This window comes from Kryptolebias marmoratus, linkage group LG13 (genome assembly GCF_001649575.2).
Source record: "Kryptolebias marmoratus isolate JLee-2015 linkage group LG13, ASM164957v2, whole genome shotgun sequence".
NCBI lineage: Eukaryota > Metazoa > Chordata > Actinopteri > Cyprinodontiformes > Rivulidae > Kryptolebias > Kryptolebias marmoratus.
Window position 1 is genome coordinate 21,181,151 of NC_051442.1, and position 24,141 is coordinate 21,205,291.

General features: G+C 41.5%; 1 protein-coding gene across 1 annotated transcript in view; it reads left to right on the forward strand.

Annotated features, from left to right (window-relative positions):
- The window catches only part of med13a (mediator complex subunit 13a), an 88,245-nt gene that overhangs the window by 51,399 nt on the left and 12,705 nt on the right, over window positions 1-24,141 (forward strand). The window contains exons 5-17 of the mRNA XM_017433594.3: window positions 4,324-4,524; window positions 4,632-4,826; window positions 4,949-5,111; window positions 7,185-7,295; window positions 8,249-8,992; window positions 10,316-10,532; window positions 13,836-13,866; window positions 14,974-15,095; window positions 15,375-15,465; window positions 18,567-18,775; window positions 19,096-19,292; window positions 21,011-21,933; window positions 23,756-23,923. Coding sequence (XP_017289083.1) covers window positions 4,324-4,524; window positions 4,632-4,826; window positions 4,949-5,111; window positions 7,185-7,295; window positions 8,249-8,992; window positions 10,316-10,532; window positions 13,836-13,866; window positions 14,974-15,095; window positions 15,375-15,465; window positions 18,567-18,775; window positions 19,096-19,292; window positions 21,011-21,933; window positions 23,756-23,923 — 3,372 coding nt within the window. The remainder of the gene's footprint in view (window positions 1-4,323; window positions 4,525-4,631; window positions 4,827-4,948; window positions 5,112-7,184; window positions 7,296-8,248; window positions 8,993-10,315; window positions 10,533-13,835; window positions 13,867-14,973; window positions 15,096-15,374; window positions 15,466-18,566; window positions 18,776-19,095; window positions 19,293-21,010; window positions 21,934-23,755; window positions 23,924-24,141) is intronic.

Consider the following 24,141-nt stretch of genomic DNA (forward strand, 5'->3'; position numbering starts at 1 on the left):
AGAAAGAGAAAGTCGATGCAGTTTTTGCAACAGCTGAGTGTTTGATGGATGAAGCTCCACCTTCTGTCACCAGGCGCTCAAAGTAAAGTGTTACTGTGAGCAGATGGGAGCTGGTGCTTTGTCTGAGATCACATAGGTTAGTGTCAAGGCTCATGGAACAGAAAAATCCAACTTTAGATTGTTTTGTGATACAGCTCTGGTTCCGTTTTGTTTTGATTTAATTTTGTCATGATTTAAGAATTGACTGTCTGAAAATGGCGTGAATTTTACTGAACACAAATACCCAAGGCTGAGGATTCTGTTAGAAACGGACAAGTCTTTTTGTGTAGAGTGGCTCTTTGTTTTTGAGGTATGGGCCTCGCTGTCAGTCGCAGGTACTGCACATAGAAACGAAGAAGGACATAATAAAAAGCAAAACATTTTGAGATTGTCTGAACTTGTGAGGAAGTCCTCTGACCTTTTGAGCAGTAAAAGTAGAAACATGTGGAACTTATGTCTTGTTCCTTTTACCTCAAAAATCAGAACTCTGATCTGGGAATAACCTTACATTCAAGCTAATTTGGTTCCAATTGCAAGATGGAAAACCAATAGGATTTGCTAACTGTTATGCTCAGGAACCATGCTGACTATGGCTGTATGATATTTAAAAAACTTGCAATGTGAGATATTATTGGTAAATACAAACATTTTTCTCACTTTCTTTTCTGTCACTATCATCTAAACCTTGTGTAAGCATCAAGGCCAAGCACGGTTCACTGGATTGACCAAATATATCATGTTCCAAATGAAACACATGATTAGAACCTTTACTACAAGCCGATGAAACTTTTAGCTACCGTCCACTGAAGTGGTTGTTGTGGAGCCTGTCCAGATGACGTCAGTGACCCAAAATGCATCGATGATTGAATGCATTGCATTGATTCTGTTGCTCAAAATAAATCTCAAAAGATTTTAAACATAAATATAACATTTCTGACTTTTTAGCATCACATTTTAGTATCAAAGGGTAAGAGCATATCAATGCTTGTAATTCTAAAGCTAGATATTTTTACACATCAACTGTACAAACTCGGAATAATACCCAAAAAATAAGTCTTAGCTTGGAAGTTTGCTTCTGCTCCACTAAAAATACTTTTGAATATGTACATGTATTTAAAAAGTTAGATTGCATATCTCAAGCGCAGGGAACGCTTGGTTCAGCGACGAGGATATTATTGGATTTTGTCAGTGATTTAAGGTAATCACCACGCTCCAACATCAGCTAATAAATAGTCATTTCACTTTTCTACTCACACACACATCTTTTTCTATATTGTGAGATAGCGATGGTTTGATTTTTTTATTTTCCTCATCTTAGCATTGAGTTGTTAATACATTTTAATCCTTCTTTTGATGAAAACACCCTCAAGCAGTCATGAAGAGACTTGCATTTATGACCTTTTCAGGGATCGCAGACGCACCCAGATGAACTCAACCCTGCTCCCTATAATACGTGTCTGTTTTATGATCAGCATGCTCTGAGTGTGGTGTGTGTCTGTGGGCAGGTGAGGGTTTTCTCTGCTGCAGTGTGTCTCCTCCTGGCTGACCAAGCATAGCATTGAGGAAGGGCTGACATCCACTCCTTTTCATCCATCAACACCCCCTCAACCCCATCCCCATACTCCTGCTCGCCTCTGCCAAGCTTGGTTTACTGTGCGGCAGAGCGCTCCGGCATGCAGACCTCTCCAGGATGTGACCTCATAAAAGGGCGCAGAGTGAATGTAATGAACTCTCAGCCCATTACACTGATCTGAGCACATTTGACATGTCTTCAGGGAGCCAGAGATAGTCTCTCGGCCAGAGAAAGAGCGCACTGAAGGGAGAGTCGAGGAGGAAGAAACCTTTCCAAAAATAATGTTTGGGTCTTCCAAAAAGCAAGCCTTGGGTTTTAAGTAGTTGCACAGCAAGAAGTACAGAAACAAAAATGGGAAAAGCAGCAGGTTAAATTTAATTACGGTTAATATGATCACCTACAGGTTGATGTTATTGTGTACAGGAAGATGAGTAATCTCTCTGCTGCGATGGTTCAGTTTGTAGGCCCACTTTTGTGCAGAGCAATCAGAACTCTGTGTGACAACATCATTTCTTCAAAACACGCATCACTTTTATACATTGTGAATACCATCTGGGTTCCTTTGACAGTAAAATATTGTACATTATTTACAGATGCTAGACTTTGATTTGTAAAACTCAGCAGTGCTCCCACACCTCTAGTGTCCTTTTCTTCCACAAACTCCTCCTGACAACCACAGCCTTTAAACATCCACTTAGGTCAGGTCTCTAAATCTAAAATTTCTTCCAAACAAATACCGTCCAAATCTTCTTTCAGAGTTGGAGTTGTCAGGACTTCACTCCTGGTTCACTTGGCAACAAGTGGGGTCACCTTGGTAACAGCATATGTTTTTAAGTATTTCTGTGCCTCTTGAGCACCTACTTTATCAGGAATACAACAGAGGACCAGCTAGTGCCTTTTATTTATTTATTTATATTTTTTTAAACAGCAAAGCAAGCACAAGTAGGTTTGATAATAATTATAGGTCACTGATTTGTAACTACAGCTTTTTTACAGCTGTTTTATGCTGCACATTCTGTTTTTTCACATAGAAACAAGACATGACAGTACATGAGTTGCTTGTATTTTGCTTAGAAGTTGGGAGTGTGAAGCCTTTTGCCCTCGTCTTGGAGGAACAATGAAGGGATTGACACCAGTCCTAGCAGAATGGCTACCCACTTAACACTAAGTGGGTTCCTTTCTTTTTTCGTCATTGAAATGCTCTGACCTGTTGAGGCACAAACTCAACTAGACCTCTGAAAGCTTTGCTAGGTTCCTCTGTCGCAGATCCTTTAAGAAGTAGACACTTTTGTTCGGTGCATTTCGCAGAAGCTTGATTAAACAGACACCTGAAGAATTTGGAGACTAAGTTAACATTTTAAACTTTTGCTGTCTTCTCGAACCAGTATTGCTTCGTGGCCGGGAACATTGTCTGGCTGAAATATCTTGCTGCCATCAAGGTATGCACTTGGTGTTTGGGTAGGTGGTACGTGTCGATGTTGCATCAACATGAAAAGCAGGATTCTAGGCTTCCCAGCAGAACGTTGCCCAAATTGTCCCACTGTCCCTGCAGGCCACTGAAATCATTTAGTTTGCTTACTTTGAATGCATTTGTTGTTGTTTTTTTGCTACCATTATTGAGATCATTATTACATGCAGACCTATTGAGTGGCTGCTGAGAAAACATGCATAGAAGTAAAATTAGGTGTAGGTTAATGAAATTCCTGAGAATTAAAGCTTTAGGGATTTTGTGAGAAATTGCTTCTATCGCCAAGGTCAGTGCCTCTTGCCTTCCTTGTCCAAACCATTTTCTTTTCCATTGTTCCCTGCCAGTTTCCTGTTTTGGAAGCCCTTTTTTTTTACCCTGCAGCTCAGCCATTGGATCAATACCTGGGGACACAGCCCATCCAGTCTGGTAATGACATACTAGAAAGGCAGAGCAGAGGGGGGACATTAACAAATGCTCACTCACACACCCACCCAGACAGTCAGTTTGCTGAGCCATTATACCCCCTCTCAATATCTCGGTGCATGATAAACACAGGGAAAGATGAAGCATCGTGTGTAGATGAAGGCACATCGCGAGCTGAAATGCTGATGGCTTCTGTGCTCACACATATGCATTATGCATCGTGTTTAATGGAACAATCTGCATTGGCTGATGGATTCTGTAAGCAGAGTGATTGGCTCTCTGTATGACTCTGATATGTTGAAAGTCTCGTGTTTTTACCAATAATTGCATTATTTTTATAAGCTTCTGGTAAAAGGCTCTGAGAGACTGCTGCTTTTCAGTAACTGCTGTATGAAATATGTCAGACTGCTGCTTATTTAGCTCGAAATGACAGAATGAAAGTAAAAAATATGTATATATATATTTGTAAGAAGAAAAGGATCATCAAGATGAGAGGTTGTGATAATTACAAGGGTGAGAGTAAAAAAGAGGGAAATATGAATTTAGGAACAGAAAGATTTGAATAAAAGCTAGAAAACAAGAAAAGAAAACCAAAGCAGTTTTGGCCAAGCAGGGACAACCACATTTAAAGGAAAAGTGGTAAAGAGAGATAATAACAAAGGAAAAAGTTTTATTAAACAAAGAAAACCAAGAGAGGATAATATAACACAGATGGAATACTATGTGAGAATTCATGGAAAATGTCTTGATGCTTTCTAATAAAGTTCTTTCATCTTTTTACTCTTTTTTTTTTTTTTTTTTTTTTCCTCCCCTTAACCAGTGATCCTGAGTCCGTTTGGCCTAAATGGGACGCTGACCGGTCAGTCATTCAAGATGTCAGATCCTCCCACACAGAAACTGATTGAGGAGTGGAACCAGTTTTATCCCATCAGCCCCAGTGCCAAGGAGGGTGTTTCTGAAGACGAGGCTGAGGACATGGACTGGGAGGATGACTCTCTGGCCTCTGTAGAGGTCCTCGTTGGTCAGTGCCCCCTTTCCAAAAAAAAATAATCTTCAGTTTTCTCAAATTAAGGTTTTCTGTTTTGCATTAGTTTGGTTTTTTAACACCATGTGTTCGACTTTGTGTAGGTGGTGTTCGAATGATCTACCCAGCCTGCCTGGTCCTGGTACCTCAGTCAGATATCCCTGTCTTGGCCCCTGTGGGGTCCTCCCACTGCACTGCCGTCTACCCGGGTGGCCACCAAGTGCCTGCTTCCCAGCGAGAGCCTGCCATGTCTTTGGTGACCCTCACCCCTCCCACGTCACCTGAGGAGGCGCACACAGGTAACGGTTCAGTCCGGTTGTAGATCCAGACTTCAAGTCGAGCCTTTCTGTAGAGATGGGCCAGGGAACCGGACTTTTTATTTGTCAAACATCCTGTACAATCTTGCTCTTCCTCTCTCTAGTGGACTCTCACTCGGCCCAGAAGTGGGTTAAGATGCCTTCATCATCTGACGCGTTCAGCGTGGACAGAACAAGTCACCACGGAGGAAAGATTCCACGCCGGCTGGCCACTCAGGTGGTGGAGCGTGTCTGGCAAGAGTGCAATATCAACCGAGCCCAGAACAAGTAAGCCCGTCTCTGTGGCTTTTAAAGGTGCACAGATTGCTTCACTGAACTACAAATGTAGAAAGTGCTAGAACTTAAACATTTTTTTGCGTATTTATGTTGTGGGAATGAAAAGATAGATATCAAAATCGCTGTACAACTGATTGTCTGTATGTTTTTTTACTGACTTTCATCATCCAGTCTCGTCAGTTCAAATCTTTGTTCTGCACCTAAAAAAAACTTCCTTTATGCAGGTGTCTGATTGTTGCAGAGCACTGCGTGATAAAAACATTTCTGGGTAAATAAGGGCTGGTATATAATTATTTTGGAAGTAAACAATACCCTTAGATCTGCACACAAGTGATACTGGGTGTCAGGGTTTTGTTTTATGCAATTTGAGCAGGCAAGCAATCAAATAAAACAGCCAGCTAAAATAAACGTTACTGCTCATTTGTGTTGAGCGTAACATTGATAATGATCGTTCCCTTCTTGATCAGGAGGGGCTGGGTTGGTAAGTTCTGTCTCAGTTTTCATTTTTAGATGTTGATGTAGTAAATTGGAGCAGCATTCTTCCCACTTCTCTGTTTGAACAACTTTTTATTGATCAGTTTTGTGTAGATGAAACGACTAGTGACTTGTTAAACAACCCACCTTTTGTTGGGGAGTCATATTACCCACAAGCATGACAAAGAAACCCTGCCTGTGTTGTACTCATTAGAGGGTTCAATGCATCACTTCCATCCTGATTTTTAATTTCACAACTAAAACCCATGCAAAAAAAAGAAAATGGCGTGATCAGAAATAGCTCACTATAATTTTTCATAACAGGACATTGTATAGCGTAGACAAATTTTTACTGCATAAAATTTGCACACAGACAAGTTTTTTGGGAAAGCAAGCTAAAAAACAGCCCTCTTTAGAGGCATACTTCACAGTAGAAGCATCATTCAAAGCTTAAACAGATCATGGAAAAGTCTGTTTGACCCAACTGTTGTTTTAATATAACAATTTGTACACAATCACTGTTTTATGTTTTGTTACGATTTATTTTGATATTGAACTTTAGAACATCTGAGGCTGACCTCATAACAGTGTCACACACTGGAAATGTTTAGCTGTCTAAACTTTCAACCATTTTTACTTTCACAAACTGTACATCAAGTCATGGTTTTGTTGTCTTCTTCCACCCAGTGTCTCTCACCGCTGTAGGACTTCTGGGTTTCTGTCAAACCCTTTCCAGAGTTTAGAGTGTGAATTGTCTTTTTCAATACAACTTATACAACTATTTGTCTGAGGCTTACTTTCTAGTCTGTGTTTTTGTCTGACTGTCTTCATAAGAAGAATGTCACAGAATGAGAGACAGGTGTGTGTGGTTACCATGGCGACCCTAATGAGCCACTGGCAGCAGCTTTAACATATCTTTTGATCTTGGTTCTCTTTACACGTCTTAGAAAGTTTATACATCAAAACGTTGACATTTTGTCACCTTAGATTATTATAAAATAAGTCCCAGATTACTATTAGACTTTAGAGAAGAAAACTGATGAGTGCTGGAGTGTTTGAAGTGGCTGTATTGGCACTTTTCAAAATCTCTTGAAATTTTCTAGTTCTAATGGACTCTGTCTGCGACTGCCCTTCAGTCTCAGACTGGGTTCTTTCTGTGCAGGTCATTTCATTCATTTAGTTTCAAGTTTTATTATTCAGTCAAGAATTTTGTTCCAGCTTCTCCAGAGACAATGTTATTGAATAATTAAAATGATATGGTGTGCAGTTTTGTCCTGTGGTTTATTGTATAATTCACCAACAGTGGATCTGACACATTCGGAGCACCCCAGGATGCGTTACCCTTTGACCAAGAACAGAATGTCAGCCATAGTTAGCTTTTGGCTTGTCAGCCGAAATACTATCGCTTCAAGGATGTTGATGAAACCATCCGCACTACAAAGCTTTTACTAAAAACAACTGCGTACCACAGAAAAAGTAGACAAGACTGCACACTTGAAGGGTTCTTTATGCCCTCCCTCGAGGACATGCAGGGGAAGGGGTTGGAGTTTTGCTTCAAGATATTTGTTCTCTCTCTCTGTCTCTCTCCAGGCGGAAGTTTTCAGCTGCAACCAATGGTACCTGCGAGGAGGAGGTGACAGAGAAATTGGGAGCTTGGGATTTTGTGGTGCCTTCGCAGAAGTCTTACTGCAGCTGTTCCAGGTCAGTCACTTGCACTGTTGCTGTCCCACATGTGCAGATTTTCATTCAAGAGGTTACACAGCGTCTGCAGGGCTTTAAACACTGGCAGAGGGGGTCACAGTCAGCAAAATACCTGCCAGTTACAGCCAGGTTGAGACTTTGACAAGCATATTAGTCTCAATGTTTTTCAATTTGTCACTATTCTGTGTAAGGGACAGCCATGGGGAGCTGAAACCTCTGCTGGGTTGTCTTTCTGTAGGTCAGGCCTTTTATTGCCACACTGATGTGAATCGTTTCAGAGTAAAATGATTGTTTAGTTTGACTTTGGAGGAGCTGCTGTGGTAAGACTAGTCTGTGTTGCGTGTTTCTAATGTAAAAAACAAAACAACGTCTTGCTATTTTCATAGATTTCTTCAAATCCAACCGTTTTATTGTCAGGAACATTTAACATTTACTTTCTGACAGACTGCCATGTGTGTTAGTCTTCTCCATATTTTTTTCTTTTACCCACAACAATCAAAGTTGAACCTTTTAACATATATGCATCGCTTTCAGCACAACACTAGTTTATTTTAACTGCTGCGTTCATTTTAACAGACTTCTTTCATGGGTTTATCCACGGCACCTAGCGGCAGCGCTCTTATCATTCTTCTCAGCATCCGACCTAAAAAAACAAACATTGCAAGGCTTCTGCCCTCTGTTTGAGTATATATTTTAACTGCTCCTGGTTTGTTAAACACAATACTGGGTTCTTGTTGTCAGTTTTACTCTTGAACATCACTAATAAATTAGTAAGGCTCCCTTGTTGCAGGTGAGAGAATTATAGATCTGTGCTTCAACTTGATGATAATTAAAAATCTGAATTGTTCATCCTCCCAGTTTGTTCCATCTTTGCTGTCTGTTGTTACACAGATTTTTTTTTCCTGACTTTTCTGATCACACTGTTCCTTCCTTGTTCACCTTCTTCACTGCAGACACAAATCAGTAAAGCAACGAACAGGCAGCACTCCAGGCCAAGCTCAGTCAGCAGGCCAGCCCTCCCAGCCTCCAAATAAGCACAAAACTGGAGGAGAGAAGCCCGAGAAAGGTGAAAAGCAGCAGAAGAGACCCCAAACCCCCTTCCATCATCGCAGTCTGACCAGTGAGGAAACATCCATCGAGACAGAAGCAACAGTAGGCCAAAGGCTCAGCATGAGGGGTCCAGATGGGGGAAGATTTTGCTCGACGGATGTTGCCGCCATCTCAAAAGCCCCCCAGCTCCACAGTGGAGCAATCAGCACTGGGCCTTCAGAACAGCCCAACTCTCCCCAACCTCCACCACTTAGCCCCCACCCCTGTGAGCATCCTGAGGAGTCAGGGGAGGGCATAAAGAACCCTTCAACCCCCAATGGCCAACACTTTTATCAGCTACCACCAGAGTCCTGCCTGGTCGGGGTGAAGGGTGGCGGCGAGGAGCCCGGAGGGCCCGAGTGTCTAAATCCGCACTTCCACCCCCACCACCCTCACCCCCACTCTGCAACCTCTGCCTACCCCGAGCCTCCTGAGCCCACTGTGTATGTGGGCGCAGAAGTAAACCAGGAGGATGACAGCTCACACACACCGTGGAGGTTATTCAACCTGCCCCGCAGGAAAGAAGCCGAGCTGCCCACGCCGCTGCTGCCTGGGGACAAGTTGAGAGACGAGGCCTCAGCGGCACAGGACCTGGTGTCAGTCACAGAGTAAGTGTCAGCCTCTAACGGTCACAGGTCAATGGCCCTCTCACTCTCTGAAACACACACGCAGATTAAGTTTGAAGCCAGCTATCCAGACACTCCCATCATTCTTCCACTTACACGGTGGTTCTGGATTCCTGTTAGTGCTCCAGATTAACTAGTTTTAAAAAACTGTCATGATGTTAAATCCACCTTCTCCTTCTTTTTCCCTGTTCCCCTCTCTTCATTGCTTCCCATCCATCAGTTTTAGACTGTTGGCTGTAGTGCTCAGCTGCACGGCATGTTAATCTCTTGTTATGTGCCCTTTTGACATTATACATTAGGAATGTGCAGGTCCAGCACTACTCATTGATTCCTACACACAAACACGCTCCACAGCAGAGAGAGAGAGAGAGATGAAGAGTAATGATAGGTTTAGACAAACATAAACCTCAGTAATTGTAATGAAGTTGAAGCTGATAGAATTTCTGTCTGCTGGTTATCACTTTGGCGTGCTCCGGAGAGATTCTCACCAAGACAGAACTATTAGCACTGGGGTGTTCTGGGGGGTGTTCACTGTGAAGGAAAGCAGAGTGACCAGTAGGATACAGGGTGGGTAAATTGGGGGATTACTGTATCTGTGGGGTTATGCAATCCCAAGGGGCCAGCCACTAGGCCAGCCTTTTCTAGTGAGCTGTAATCCTTCCAGCCCCAGCTCTGAATGGCTGCTAATCTCTGCCTGGGCCACTGCACACCACCTCGCATCAGAGCTGGACAAGCATGTCGAGAGGAGGAGAGGTGCAGTGAAATGTTGGAGTAATGACACATAGGATGGGTCAGTTCCTGCTCTCCTGCCAAAATGACCTCTTTTTATTTTCTTTTTTACCCTCCTCCACCCCCTCCCTGGCCGGGCAAGTAGGCCACAGTCATCGCTCTGTAAGGGATTATAACGAGTGATGCCTCAGCAACAGGTGGTAACTGTGTAAATGAACAAACAAGTATTGCCGGAGTCATCTGATTTTTCAAGAAAATCTAGCAGAAATATAATTGTCTGACAGCAAACAAGATACATTGGTTCTGCCTCACGACAGCTGTCAGAACCATTTGCAGTCGCTGACATTTATGTTACTGCAGATAAACATGGCAGCAACACTGACATATGTTAGGAGGTGCCATCTGTCTCCTCAGATCAGTTCTAAAATGTTACTTTTGATGCATTTTCCTATTTATTAACAGATTAAACTGCTATTTTTAATGATCCCGTCATCATTTAGTGCTCGGAATTCACATTCAAACTGAATCCCTGTGTAAGTGTGTATGATCCATTTTTGTTTTTGGTTTCTGTACCAGATTGATGTCGTCATCCAAAGGTCCGCTGAAGGTGTCTGAAGAGCGTGTTCAGATGTATAGAGCCAGGAGGAACCAGTACCTGTCTGCTGCTGTAACCGATGGAGATCATGAGCCCGAAGTGGACCCCTACGACTTTGAGGACGGAGAGGTCAAGTTCACATTCTCCAGTAAAAAGGATAAAGCCGGGGGAGAGCGCGAGCCAGGCAAGAAACACAAGGTACGGGAGTTCGAGGAGTGAGGAGCATTTCTCAGCTCATCTGAGCCACATTATGTTGGAAGGATTCATTATCTCTGCCTCACGGTAAAGACTCTCAGCAGGAACAGGCTGGGTGCAGAATATGGCATCGTAACAAGTATGTTCCGTTCCATATGTCAACAGGATTTGTACTAAAAGGCATATAAGTTAAAGAGAATTCTTTCTAACAAACTGCAGCACATTTTGGCATTGGCAGGGCTTATTTCTTATGGCTCTTGCACAATGAACGGCATCTTCTTTCACTGTTCATATTTAAACATGCACTAATTGATATCCTAGACTTGATTGTTAGGCTTTTTGATTGAAAAATTTTTGTGGTTTCCACCGTCCATTTTCTGTAAAAGAGAAGTCTGAATTTCTAACAGTGAATTGCTCAAACATGAACTTTTATATGAGGATAAAAACTTCCAATGACATGCTAGTTATATATGAAAAACAAAACCTTGTGAACTACTTTGTAAGCCTCTGTAAGATTAGAAAAATGTTTTATCAGTGCAAATAATTTATCACCAATATATACTGTCAAAGTTAACAAAGTTTGATTGACGAAGACTTGAACTCTGTGATTAGGACCTAATTTAATGAGGGAAATTAGGAAGAACGCGTTTGTTTTTTTTTTCTCTGGGGTTTTGCTCCCTGCCATTCATTCGCGCTCACAGTCTGTTTTTATCGTGTTTGCAACATGCCCTGGCAACTGTCCAACAATTGCAGGAACAGTTTGTACTCAGCTTTGAAAAACAGCCCAAATTTTGACTGGAAAAAAGAAATTGAGCCTGGAAAAGTACAGAATTTTAAAATCCAAATTGTGTAGGAATATGGCGTCTGATTAATCTGATGCTGTTCGTTAAAAATATAGTTTCATTTTAGCTGTCAGACAAAGCAGGAGTTTAAACCTCCTACATTCTGTTATCATCAGTGATGGCCTTATTTGAACTTTCACATGCAACTTGGCAACCTGCCAGTTGCTCATTGTTCCTGGTTGACCTGAAAACACTGAACTTCTTTGTGCTTTAAAATCAGCTACAAACAGGCTGCTCTCAATCCCTCTAGCTCTCACAATGTATAGATTTCTTATGAGGCAGTTTAAGAACTGGCAGCACAGGGGTGTGAAGTTCTGTGTAATGGGAACAGCTATAGAAAGTACAGGTTTTTAATGGCACAAAATACATTTTTGTCTAGATCTTGACGAACATGGTTTTCTCTCAGCAACATTTCCAGCTGTCCAACGGTTAGTGATCGGTTTGATTTTGTTATTTTAGATTCTTTACGCAGCAACAATCAGTCATTTCCCCTTGTTGAAACTTAAAGTATAAGTCAGTTTGTTTCAAAAGGGGACAAGAGGGCTTATTTTTTAACATCTGGTAGCAGACAAGATAGAAACTAGGCCATCAGCATCCTCAGCAACACTGCACTAAAAATAACAGTGCAGCCACTTTCTACACACATCCTCTTTGACTTGCCAAGTCTCAACTGAACAGGAAGCCATTCCTGAATCACTATTGTTATTTTTGCCCAAAGGAACAGTGGGTAGTTAACATGTTGGGCTTCCTTTAAGTTGTGTTTCCTTATTTGATCGCCTTTTTCCTCCTCTTGACTGTGTTGCTGCTGGCTCCTAAACCTCCTGCCTTTCAGTCGCAGCCTGCATGTCTGCAGCAGGGTTTCAGAGAGACGCAAACCTGGCTCAGTGGACAATAAAAAGCACATTCAAATATTTTCCTTCTCCTCGGTCTGGTGAATACCGCCGCACGCCCTCGAATCTGTGTCTCGGTGTAAGGTTGAAGGCAGCTGTCAGTGGAGTGAAGAGTCCCCAAAGAACACTGTGCAGTGGAGCTCTTCTACCGCCTGTCTGCTTTGTGCTGCCTGTGTGTGTGTGTATGTGTGTGTGTGTGCATCCTTCACATACCTGTGCGTGTCTGTGTAAACTCGTGGATTTTCTTTCCTTTCAGATTTTTAACTAAACTTGTAATTCTGCAAGTATTGCAACTAATTTTCCTCAGGAAGAAAACTCACTGCTGCACCTTACCTCCCACTTGGCTGATGCTCTGTATAAACCCTGGAGTACAGGAGAGCCTCCTGTGATGAATTGTTGCACTGTGTCAAAATAAGTGGAAAATGAAGTCATTATTTTCAACCATTTTATCCAATTTGTTGAGTAGTCTTGGGGCACGGCATTCATCCCGCCGTCACAGCTCATCAGGAATAAAAAATAAAATAAAATTAATGTGAATCGTGCAGGAACATCAATCTGATATCAGTCACTTAAACTGAAGAGCATTTGGCTGCACTGCTGGCCAGGTGACATGCTGTAACAGACCCATCAACTGATCGCAGCGTAGTAGTGGTGCACCTGCTGTATTAAGGAGAGGGTACGAGCATGGAAACGGCCTTTAGATAAATCTGGGAGCAAAATAAGAGAGATCAAAAAGGTTCAATCAAACAGGCTTTTGCAGTATGTAAAGAGACTACACAGGCTTATCCAGGGCTAATATATTGATAAGGGGTTACGGCATTATTGCTGCCTATAGATTGTGGCCTTGGTGTGGATGTTGGGCCTTTTAAGGAAGACAAATTAAAGCTTGCACTGGTCAGAGAATAGCCCTGGAGCATAATGAAATCAATGGCGAGGACATAACGGCCCTGTTCCTCAGCACACAGTGTACACACACACACACACACACACAAGCCATCATAAGAACACACACTCACACAGAAGGCCAGCCCTCCCAGATATTGATGTCTGGGCAGGAGGCTGAGCAGCCATTCCTTGGATCATGATTTCACTCTGCTTCATGCTGGAAATCCCATTTGCCACAGCAGAGAGAGGCAGTCCCTCTTCCCTGTTCTGTTTCAGTCCAATTTTCTCTCTTGCTGCTCTCCCGACTTTTATTTATTTATTTATTTATTCTTGCTTTGTCGCATTGATTGGAAAAAAAAAGTGATGTGTTTAGTTGGCTGGTTACAGTGTTTACAGATGTTTTAACACTGCTGTTCATTTGCTTTTGCCTTTATTTGCCTTCTATTTTGTAACGTATCCAAGTCATTTCTGTGTTTTTTTTCAGTGACATTGTTGGGCTCAAAGGATTGTTCATGTTTTAACGTATTAGGGAAACAGAATTTGCTCAGCAAGAGGCTGATCACTTAAAAAACAAAACAAACAACGAAAAAAACAGGGTGTACTGTTTAATCAATTTCAAATAATTCTTTGTTTTATGTGAAGTGGTATCTGTGTTCTCTGTTTAACTCTTCCATCTTTTTTTTTCTCAGGGGGAAGATGGTGGAGCTGGCCCTTTAGATGGTAAGAATTATTACCAATTTCATCTAGCATCTTCCAGCTTTCAGAAAGTCCAAAATAACTTCAATGGCAACGAGCTGACTTCTTTAAACTTCTTAAATCAGGAACATTGCGATCTCGCCGAGATCCGTCCATATTAAAAAAAAAACCAACCAATCCCAGTAATTAAGTTGTTTGTTCACAGTCTTCCTGTGAAATCCAAACCACTCGCAGATGAAAGCTCCAGCACTTTTTTTTTTTTCTTTTCTTTCCTTCCGAAACACGTATCTCATCTGTTAATTTACCATCGCTGAACTCTCACTAACTCCTATTGAGCCGTTTCCCTTGGTTTCCAAACATAAACACAGTGCCCGCTGAAGAGTTTCCTAGATAGGGGATGGGTTTGTGGGTGGTCCGCCAGGGTCTCGAAAAAACTCAACTCTAAATAAGTTAGATGCAGACACTAAAGAATGGCTGGAAAATTTTATTCTCAGTATTTCCGATATATTCGTTTTTGATTGTAAGGTAAAAGTTTGAATATTTCAGTTATGCTCAATATATCACCGAGCCCTACACGTGGTATGCATCATCTGCACCACAGTACTCCATTCAGAGGTGGTGGCAATGTGCTGATTTATCAGCTGTCTATTCAAAACACAAGAAGAGGAAAACTTCAAGTGATTGCTCACCAGGATTTTGAGGCAGTTTTTGTGTCCTTGTGATCCCCGAGTGAAAAATCATCCAAATGTGGATAAGAAGCAAATTCTTCTCACTCATTATTTTCTCACAACTAATGGATCCATGTTGCTTTTCTTTCCCTGCTTGTAGCTTGACTCCCAGGCTTCTTTATGTCTGTGGCACTTCCCATTTTAAATGCTAGAGGCTTGTTTCTTTTTTGTTTGTTTGTTTGTTAATTTTGATGCCACAAGATTAGAAACTGAATTTAGCAAAAAAATCCAAATCTATTGGTTGAATGTTGAAGTAAAGTCCTCCTGGTTTGATTTGAACAATTGCCAATCACAGTTCAAAGCGTTTTTATAAACTTCACTGAGTTTTCCAGCAGGCACAACCTACTGTTTGTGAATAGGAGTACAAAATAAGAATTTCATCTTTGCGTTTGTGCACGTGCAGATTCTCAGCGTGCAGCTGCAAACAACCGCATGGCCTCCACCAGCCTGATGCACGAGACAGACCTGGTGGTTTCCATCAACGACCTGGAACACCTTTTCAACTCGGACGAGGATGATCTGACGGTGAGTGGAGACCTTGGAGCGCGCCACAGCGGATATCTCTGTAGTCTGGCAAGTGTGCGAGTATGTGTTTCCATCAACTGTGTACCTGAGCAGTGTCTGCACTCTGCCCTTCATCAGCTGACAGCACTTACTTTCCAATGCTATTAATCTAAAATGATGTTGTGTGTGATACTCGCTGCTCCTACAGGTTGGAAACGTATAATAGGAGTGAATTTAGAGGCGTAATAACTGATTCCAGGAGTATGCTCAAGTAATAAAGTGTCCTTTTTTTGCTCACAGACTGGCTCCAGGCGACCAATGAATGGAACAGATGAGAATTCTGGCTACAAGGAACAAAAGCCATCCATTTTGGACCCTGTGTCTTGCATTGGTGTGTATCCATTCAAGTTTTTACTGATCTTTCCATTGCTTTGTTGTCCTAAATGTCATACCACATCTTCACAAGAATGGATACAGTACAAGTGTTAATCTAGCATCACTTGAAGGATTGTTAAAATATAGTTATCATTCACTAAGATTTGCCAGAGAACACTCCAAGTTCAAACATCATGTTCCCCTTGCTCATATTTCGAATTTATGAAATTAGCATTGCATCGTTTAAATAAATAAAACATTTTTTCTCTTGATTAAGCACAGCTAAGGCTTTATTTTAATTTCTTGGTTTATTTAATAAGGACATTAGATCAATGTAAATGTGCCAGAATAAACCAAAAGGCTTTTTTTTTTAAATCTGTTGTCCTTCAACATGTGATACAAGTCACCATATAAACAAAATACAGAATTATAGCACTAAAATAACAATTATCAAAATTGTTCAAACTCCAGAAGTATTAAAAAAAAATGACACCACCACAAGATCCACGCTCGGCTTTGTCACCTAGTGGGAAAGAATAGTCAAATTATGATATTCTTTTATAATTTGCTTTGGTACAGTTCTTCATCAGGCATATTGTTCCAAAAAATACACACAATCTAAAAAGATTTCTATTAATAACTAAAGGTGATAATTACAGTAATAAATGCAACATACATCACCGTTCTTCTCTCAACCCCAACAGAACTTTGGACTTACATCGTTTTGATTTATGAGCTGTAAAAGAAGTGTAAAGACGAGCAAGATTTAAAAAATACAAAATACATATTATAATGTTGTCACTGGCTCGTTAGGGTCGTCCCTGTAACCACACAGTTGTCTTTCATTCTGACAACACTCTTAATTAGACCAGCAGACAGAGACGCAGAGTAGAAATTAGGCCTCAAACAAGCAGTCACTGTACACAAACTATGTTATGTTGAGAAAAAATCCTCAATTGTAAGTGATAGAAGCAACTGGTCGTCATATGTCAGTTTTTATGTGCCGACATTGTTTAATATAGGAGATACGGCAAGGTAAAATAATCCGTAATATTGAGTTTTGAGAGAAAATACTGATCGCAGATACATTGATCGTCAGTGAGGGTTTGGATGTGCATACTCTGTACTCTGATTTGAGAGAAAACCATAAGTCGTACTACAGTGATGCCCTGGGAGAAAGAAGATGGAAATGCCTACATTTGTGTAAGATGTGTAAAGTTTGTGGGAGTAAAGACTTTGGGAAAACTTTGGAGGCATTTAAAGTCTGCCTGAGCTATGGAGCTCCACAGAGGGCTGGGTTTACTCACTCGTTTTGCCAGATCTCAGTGTTGTTTATGGGGAAATTCTTCTTTTTTTTCTAAAATTGTCTACATTGCTTGATGTATACTGCTACCAAAAGTCACAACACACTTTTCCTGAGTGAGCCATGTGTCCTAATGTACTGTTTTGTTTTGTTTTTTTCAACAAAGCGACAGGACAAACAGTAAATCAAAAATTGTGACTGCAACAGGAGAATAATTGCTGAATAGAAATAAGAAACATTCTGGGATTAATTAATTAGGGCATTTTTATGTAGCAATGCACTCTATAGTAAAGCCTTTGTGTACATAATAATTAGACTGTATTATTTTCAGTTTGTTGCACAAGTGATTTCATTTATTGTAGCAATAAGCTCAGGATTTCAGTCTACGGAACAATTCAGTGTCACAGGGAGCAGTCGTACAGTCTGATCAGTTTTCAGTCACGTTGAAAAGAGTCTCCTGTTGAACTGACGAGTACATCACAAAGCAGCTGTCGAGTATTTTCCACTAATGTCCAAATGTCTTGGATAAAGCGTTTTTTTTTTTTCTAAAACCACCCTCAGTGTCTTGTAGATCTGTAGATCATTTTGTTCAGTGTCCACTGCTTTCATTCTGCTGCCCCAGCATGCAGTGATCACAGACTCATAAAGAATCTTAGTAGTTGCTTGAGAGATGGTGAAAGACCATCTCTCTGTCTTGTAGAGGGTATTGGTGCTTTTGGTCCAGGACTGTTTATTGTTGGTATTTTTAGTCATTGATCATCTCCACACAGACCTCTAATGGATTCAGGGATCACTGGTGCCATGATCGGAAATAGGAAATGGACAAGTTCCTTTGTCTTTGGCACGCCAAGCTGTATATAGTCAGTGTGTCAGTAACAAAAGTTCTTATTACTCATTAGGTTTAAGGTCATGTGCAGTAATCTGAATTTAAAGGGAATTTAAAGTCACTGTATGTTTTACTGGCAAAAAATGAGCATTGTCTTAAAAGTTTTATAAACATGTAGGTTCTGGCCTACCTGTGTGTTTATAATCTCCCGAAATACATTGTCTAATTGTGTGGTTTATGATCTTATGCACGCGTTTGCCTTTAAACTCTTCACCAGAAAATTTGTCATTCTAGTGTAGATAAAATCAATCAATCAATCAAATTTTATTTGTATAGCACATTTCAGCAGGAAGGCATTTCAAGGTGCTTTACATAATTAAAAAACAAAATAAAAACAGCATGTGACAATGAATAAACAGTAAGAAAGAGACAAAAACCCGCACTCTAACCCTAATTTAGCCATAAGCAACTCTAAACAGGTGTACATACGGGGGAGCTCCTGCTTTTATCTGCTTTTCAAGTTATGTACAGGAAAACTCCAACCACTCTGATGTAGTCTGTAAATAAATGTAAAAAAAAGGCATAAAGAGAAAAGATGAAAACCTTTGAGAAAATGCCAAGATAACTGCGACAAACAATGTAAATGTTCCTTCATGTGGAGGGTGAGGTGCTGACAGGCTTGTGTTTTTATTAGGCTGTAAAAGGCAGCAGGCTTGTCATGTCTTCCTGCGAACGCTTCAACAAAATGCGCAGCATAAAATGAGACGTTACGCATGTAGACGACATTACTCACATAGTTATTAAACTGTTTGTGTCTCAAGATGTTGTTTTGGACAGTTGGAATGCAGCAAACAAGATATCGTCTTTGGTTTGGTTTTATCAGTAAGCGATGGAAGGTTAATGATAATGACAGCAGCGCTCCAGCCTCCTGCATTTCTTCAAAAGCCTGACACACACCGACCGCCTCTCGTTGTTTCCCTTCCTCCAGGTTCAGACTGGCCCCATATGTTTCCCACACCTCCCTCCCTGGAGCAGCACACCATGGGCTACTCCCCCATGAACATGTGCAGCAAGGAGTACAACAGCATGGAGTCCAACCTGGGCATGACCACGCTGGACGGCACCTCCACTCTGGGGGGCGACTTTAAGATAGAAGTGGAGGAGAGCTTCTGCAGCCCCAAACCATCTGAGATCAAGGTGGGTCTGGTCTCGTGTTAATGTCAAAGCAGCTGAGGGTAAATTTAATGCCAGAGTCAGGTTGTCTCATATTAAGTGCTTATTTTGAAGAAAGATCAAATACTGCCATCTAGATCAGGAATCTTGAGTTTAACCTTCATCACAACAAGCTTCTCCTCAGTTCTCAGATTTCTGACTGCTTCATTAAAATGTTTTTTTTTTTTAATTCTGGTGGCTATTTTCCACATTTCCTTGTTTTATTTTTAAAGGGCAGAGCTAAAAGTAGTTTTTCACAATAAACAACATATTCTAAATCTCCTCTCTTTCTGCTTACGCTGCAGGATTATTCCTTTGTGTACAAGCCAGAGCTGTGTCAGGCGTTTGTAGGCTGCTCCATGTTCGCCCCTCTGAAGACGTTGCCCAGCCAGTGTCTCCCACCCGTTAAAGTACCGGAGGACTGCGTGTACCGGCCCAGCTGGACTATGGGCAGGGAGATGCTGAACCCGGGGCACGTGATGAACTTCCTCAACAAAGACAGGTATTCGGCTGGAGATCCTTTTTTTTTTTTTTTTTTTTCGCCACAGTAATGGAGTGTCTCTATTTTTTGAATTCGTCCTTGGCTCTCCTGTGAAAATCTCTGCTTTGTATGGCCGTGGCACGTTCTGTCTATACACACCAACTGTTCTTTCCCTGGACGCCACCTTAGCAGGCAGCTTGATTTCCCATGCATGACAGCCCGAGGCAAAGCAGGGAAATGAGTTTAAAATACCTTCTTGGTTGAAGATGAGGATTATCATTCAGCAGCTCACGCAGTCTCGCTTCTCATAGCAGATCGGTGTCTTCAGAATACCTGCTTCTGCTCCTCTGAAGTAGTTTCTGCTGCTTCTCATTCGAAGAAGAGAAGAAATGTTTAAACTGTTTTGTTCTACACTATTTGATTATTTGCAGCTTATCTTAAGTAATACGCATTTCATTTTAATAGTTTCTAATAATGAAAAAATAGTAGAGTTTTCTTTTGTTTTTGGTTTGAAAACAAAGCTCAACAAATGATTAAATTGTCAACATGACAAAGTATTTTAATCACAAAAGCCTGGCTGAAGAAATGCTTTACCCCATACTCAGTGCAGCTGTGAAAGTGGAGCTATCTGCACACATTTTAAAGGCATTCTCATGCTAAATGGTGCAGCATTTTTTGGGGGCTCCAGATTGTTCTGCAGTTCTGTGGTTACACCTGTGTATGGTTCCTAAGATTCATTTTCGAACGTCACTTATTTGGCCACACAGGAGCAAAACGGCAAAACATACAGAGAAAATGGGGAAAAGTTTGTCAAATTTGTTTTTTTATTTATAGGATAATCCTCACTTTTGGTTCACGACACATCCCTAGTGTGGTAGGTTTTTTTTAACCCTTTAAGTTGCCTTTAAAACTGAAGTTTGAAAACAGCTTTCAAAGCTTGAGGGCTTTCTGGAAAACCTTTCTGCATTCTTTTAAACGTTCCTCTCTCTCTCTCTCTCTCTCTCTCTCTGCCCCAAATAGAAGCCTAAAGTGTAAAATGTTTATATTTTTGGTTACAAATTCTCAAACTTGAGGGGGGAAGCACAAACATCACATCCGCCCTGAGACAAAATGGACGTGTTTCTGCATTAAGGAGGGAGCGATGTCTGCACTTGGTGTTTGTTCAGAGAGTGCTGATATAAAATGCTGCAGGTCTTTGTATGTTGCTGTGTGTGCTGTGGCTGGAGACAGGCTTTTTCTGGGACTTCCTTCCAATGGGTCTACGCCAGGAGTTGTTCCCCTCATGCAGTGAGGGACATAATGTGCTCCCCCCCCCCCACCTCCTTTTCCTTACTCTCATACAGACTCTTCCTCTCCCTACCTCCTCACAGTTGCTTACCAACCCAAAAATAGCCCTTTACCTCAGAGGGACACTTGTTGAGACATTTATTGAAAGTATTCTTTGTTTTTTTTCTTATTTTTCAGAGTTTTTGCTCATTTGCACAGTCAAAGCCTGCTCTGTTTTCCCTCTGAAGTAAATATTGTGTCCTAATGCCTTATTACTTTAAGAGTCTTCTTCAAACTTAGCGAGACACCTGAAAACTGTTTTATCTGAAATAATAAAATAAATCTTGCAGTTCAAAGAAAACTCAACAAACCATCTGGGTTTCTTTCACACATTGTCACGTGGAAAACAGTTCAGGGATTTGAGATTTTTACCTGAAACTAATAGTTTTGTCCTTCAATCTGTCTTCCCTCAGTAATATCCCCAGTGTGGGCAGCACCATGGACCAGGACTACAACCAGACCTACACCCCTCAGACCCACACACCCTTTATGTCCAACAGTGCTCCACCCAGTAACAGTGGCGTTGGCATCCTGCCCTCTCCTGCCACCCCGCGCTTCTCAGCCCCCACCCCACGCACGCCTCGGACCCCGCGCACACCCCGAGGCCCCTCAAGCGTCCAGGGCTCATTAAAATACGAGAATTCTGACCTATACTCACCAGCGTCCACCCCCTCCACGTGCCGACCTCTAAACTCCGTGGAGCCCGCCACAGTACCCTTCATCCCCGAAGCCCACAGCCTCTATGTCACGCTCATCCTCTCCGAGTCCGTCATGAACCTCTTCAAGGACTGTAACTTTGACAGCTGCTGCATCTGTGTGTGCAACATGAATATAAAAGGAGCCGATGTGGGCGTGTACCTGAGCGACCCCATCGGCGAGGCCCAGGAGACGTGCAGCTGCGGCTTCAGCGCCGTGGTCAACCGGCGTTACGGGAATGGCTCCGGGCTCTTCTTGGAGGACGAGCTGGACATCATCGGCCGCAGTTCGGACGTCAGCAGGGAGGCAGAAAAGCGCTTCGAGGAACTGCGGCTCTCCTCGCTCGAGAAAACCGGAGTTGGAAGAGGGGACCGTGTCCCGGACGAGCTGATTCTGCTGCTGCAGGACCAGTGCACGAACCCCTTTTCGCCCATTTCCGTGGTGGAGAACGAAACTGTGACGCGGGGGCCGAGCGGGGCCCCCGTTTCCCCTTGTGTAAGGGTGGAGGAGAGAGACTACCACAGCGACTGCTACATGGCACTGGAGCACGGCAGGCAGTTCATGGACAACATGTCAGGCGGCAAGGTGGACGAGGCGCTGGTGAAGAGCACCTGTCTGCACCCCTGGGCCAAACAAAACGGTGAGTCGGCAGCTGAAGCTTTACGTTTTAGTCCTAAACAGCTGCAGATTATTTCTTTTAAAGCAATCATTACAAATGTCAAAATGCATTTACATAAAAATGATTTGGCAAAATTTAAAAATATTTGTTTTGGTCCAGTTAAATGAATGGTTTAGTTTCTGTGTAAAAGTTATAAAAAAAATGAATAGCTTAGCTGTTATAGATGGCACAGTTTTGAGTTTTTAACTTAGAATCTGAGAAAACGGATGATCTAATAGCTAGTCCAAACTCAGCCAAAACCAAAGTGGATTGCTGTAGTCTTAAATCTGCTTCAGTCTCAGATTTATTATTTAAATAATTTAATGTTATTATATACCTTCAAATCTTTTCAGCTGAAATATTGTTAAATTCCTGCTTGACATGTCCTGGACATGCTACATCTTGCTGCTGGTGCTTTTTATGCTTTAAATAACCATCAAATATCGTGTAAATAAGTATATTGAAAATGGCGACGGCGTACGAGACTGAAACAGCATTCGCGTGAAATGTCGTTCAACTTTGAAGGCTGGAGTTGTTAAAAAAACGCAATAGTACACTTTGGTCCATCAGCCCTGTCTAACTCTAGTTGTACAAACTAAGGACCTACCTAGAACAGGTAAGATGTTAATTGTAGAGATCAAAATCTTTTGTCCCCTAATATCAATCCAAATTATTTAACACAAAATTATTAATATAATTTTATTTATGCACTGACAGTTTACTACATTATTAGAGATTAGGTTTGGGCCTATACTGAGTCTCAATTCAACCTCTTCTACTTCTATTTTTCTTTGTCTTTTTTTTCTTTTTTTCTCTGATTACACACAATAAGTATAACAAAGTTATTGAAGTCAGTGCCACTGTGTGCTTGACACCTCAGTAACTATACATTGCAGTAGAGAATACTTGTGTTCCCGTTGTTTTCAAGTTGTTTTTTTATTATCAATAAGGAAAAAAAAAAATCAGCCAGATGATACAGAGCTTTTTTTTTATTCATCTCTGCTCACGCTGTGTTGGTTATATAGTATCTAAAGAGTAGGATGTACCTTGGGCTCCGACAGCTTCAAAAGGAGACAAATCTTATTTTCTCCACCACGGTGACGGGTTGGTCATCCAGAGCGATAAGTTCAGTCACCTGTTCTGTAATCCTTTCTGCCTTAGTGTTGTCCCTTAGAAACTGAAAGAGTTAGCTTGGTGATTTCTGTGTCCTCAGCCCAGTGTTTAGATTTGAAATGTCCAATTAAATTGGTGCTGTTGAATAATTGCTGCCACCATGGGAAATAGCCGAACAGCAAACATAGCTAGTAGTTACTGAATTGCTCTAATTTTGTATTTTCAAATACTTCCATGCTGCAGGCGTGTTGTCACACTAGATCACAGAGTTGTTTTTTTTTGGCAATTGTGTTATGTCAGCCATATTGCGGTGCGGTTGACATAAAACCACAGAAAGTAGATCAACAACAGAGATTAGCTACTTTGATGTTAATTATTGAAAAATGCCTTGACTGGTCTTGGGGATTGGCTCGGGGCATCCCAAAATAATTGTTTCAAACTTTTACACAGAACACCACTTCAAAATGGCAGAACTATTACATTAATTTTTCTCTTCTAGATTTTCTGTCATTATTCTTTTGCTTATGTTGAATCTGTTTGAGATCCTAAAGTGAATAATACCATAAAAATGCTCTCCAGATGGAAATCCACCCGATAATTTCCACAGGTTATTTTCAGTATGTGTGTTCACCCTTTATCCAAAGTGTTTGGGTTTATCATTAAGTTGCTTCTTTATGTCCGTGTTCCTCAGCTGTGGACGTCACTTCACTGTGCTCTCAGGATGTGCTGCGGGTGCTGATGTCGCTCCAGCCCGTACTCCAGGATGCTATCCAGAAGAAAAGGACGGTGCGGTCATGGGGCTTTCAGGGTCCTCTCACCTGGCAGCAGTTCCACAAGATGGCCGGACGTGGCTCTTATGGTAACGCTTCAGAAAAAAAAGTTTCAGCTCCTTGGAAAAGCTCCCTGATAGTTAAAAGACTAAAAGCTACAGGTGCTGGTCATAAAATTAGAATATCATGAAAAAGTAGATTGATTTCAGTAATTCCATTTAAAAAGTGAAACTTGTATATTATATTCATACATTACATACAAACTCATATATTTCAAATGTTTATTTCATTTAATTTTGATGATTAC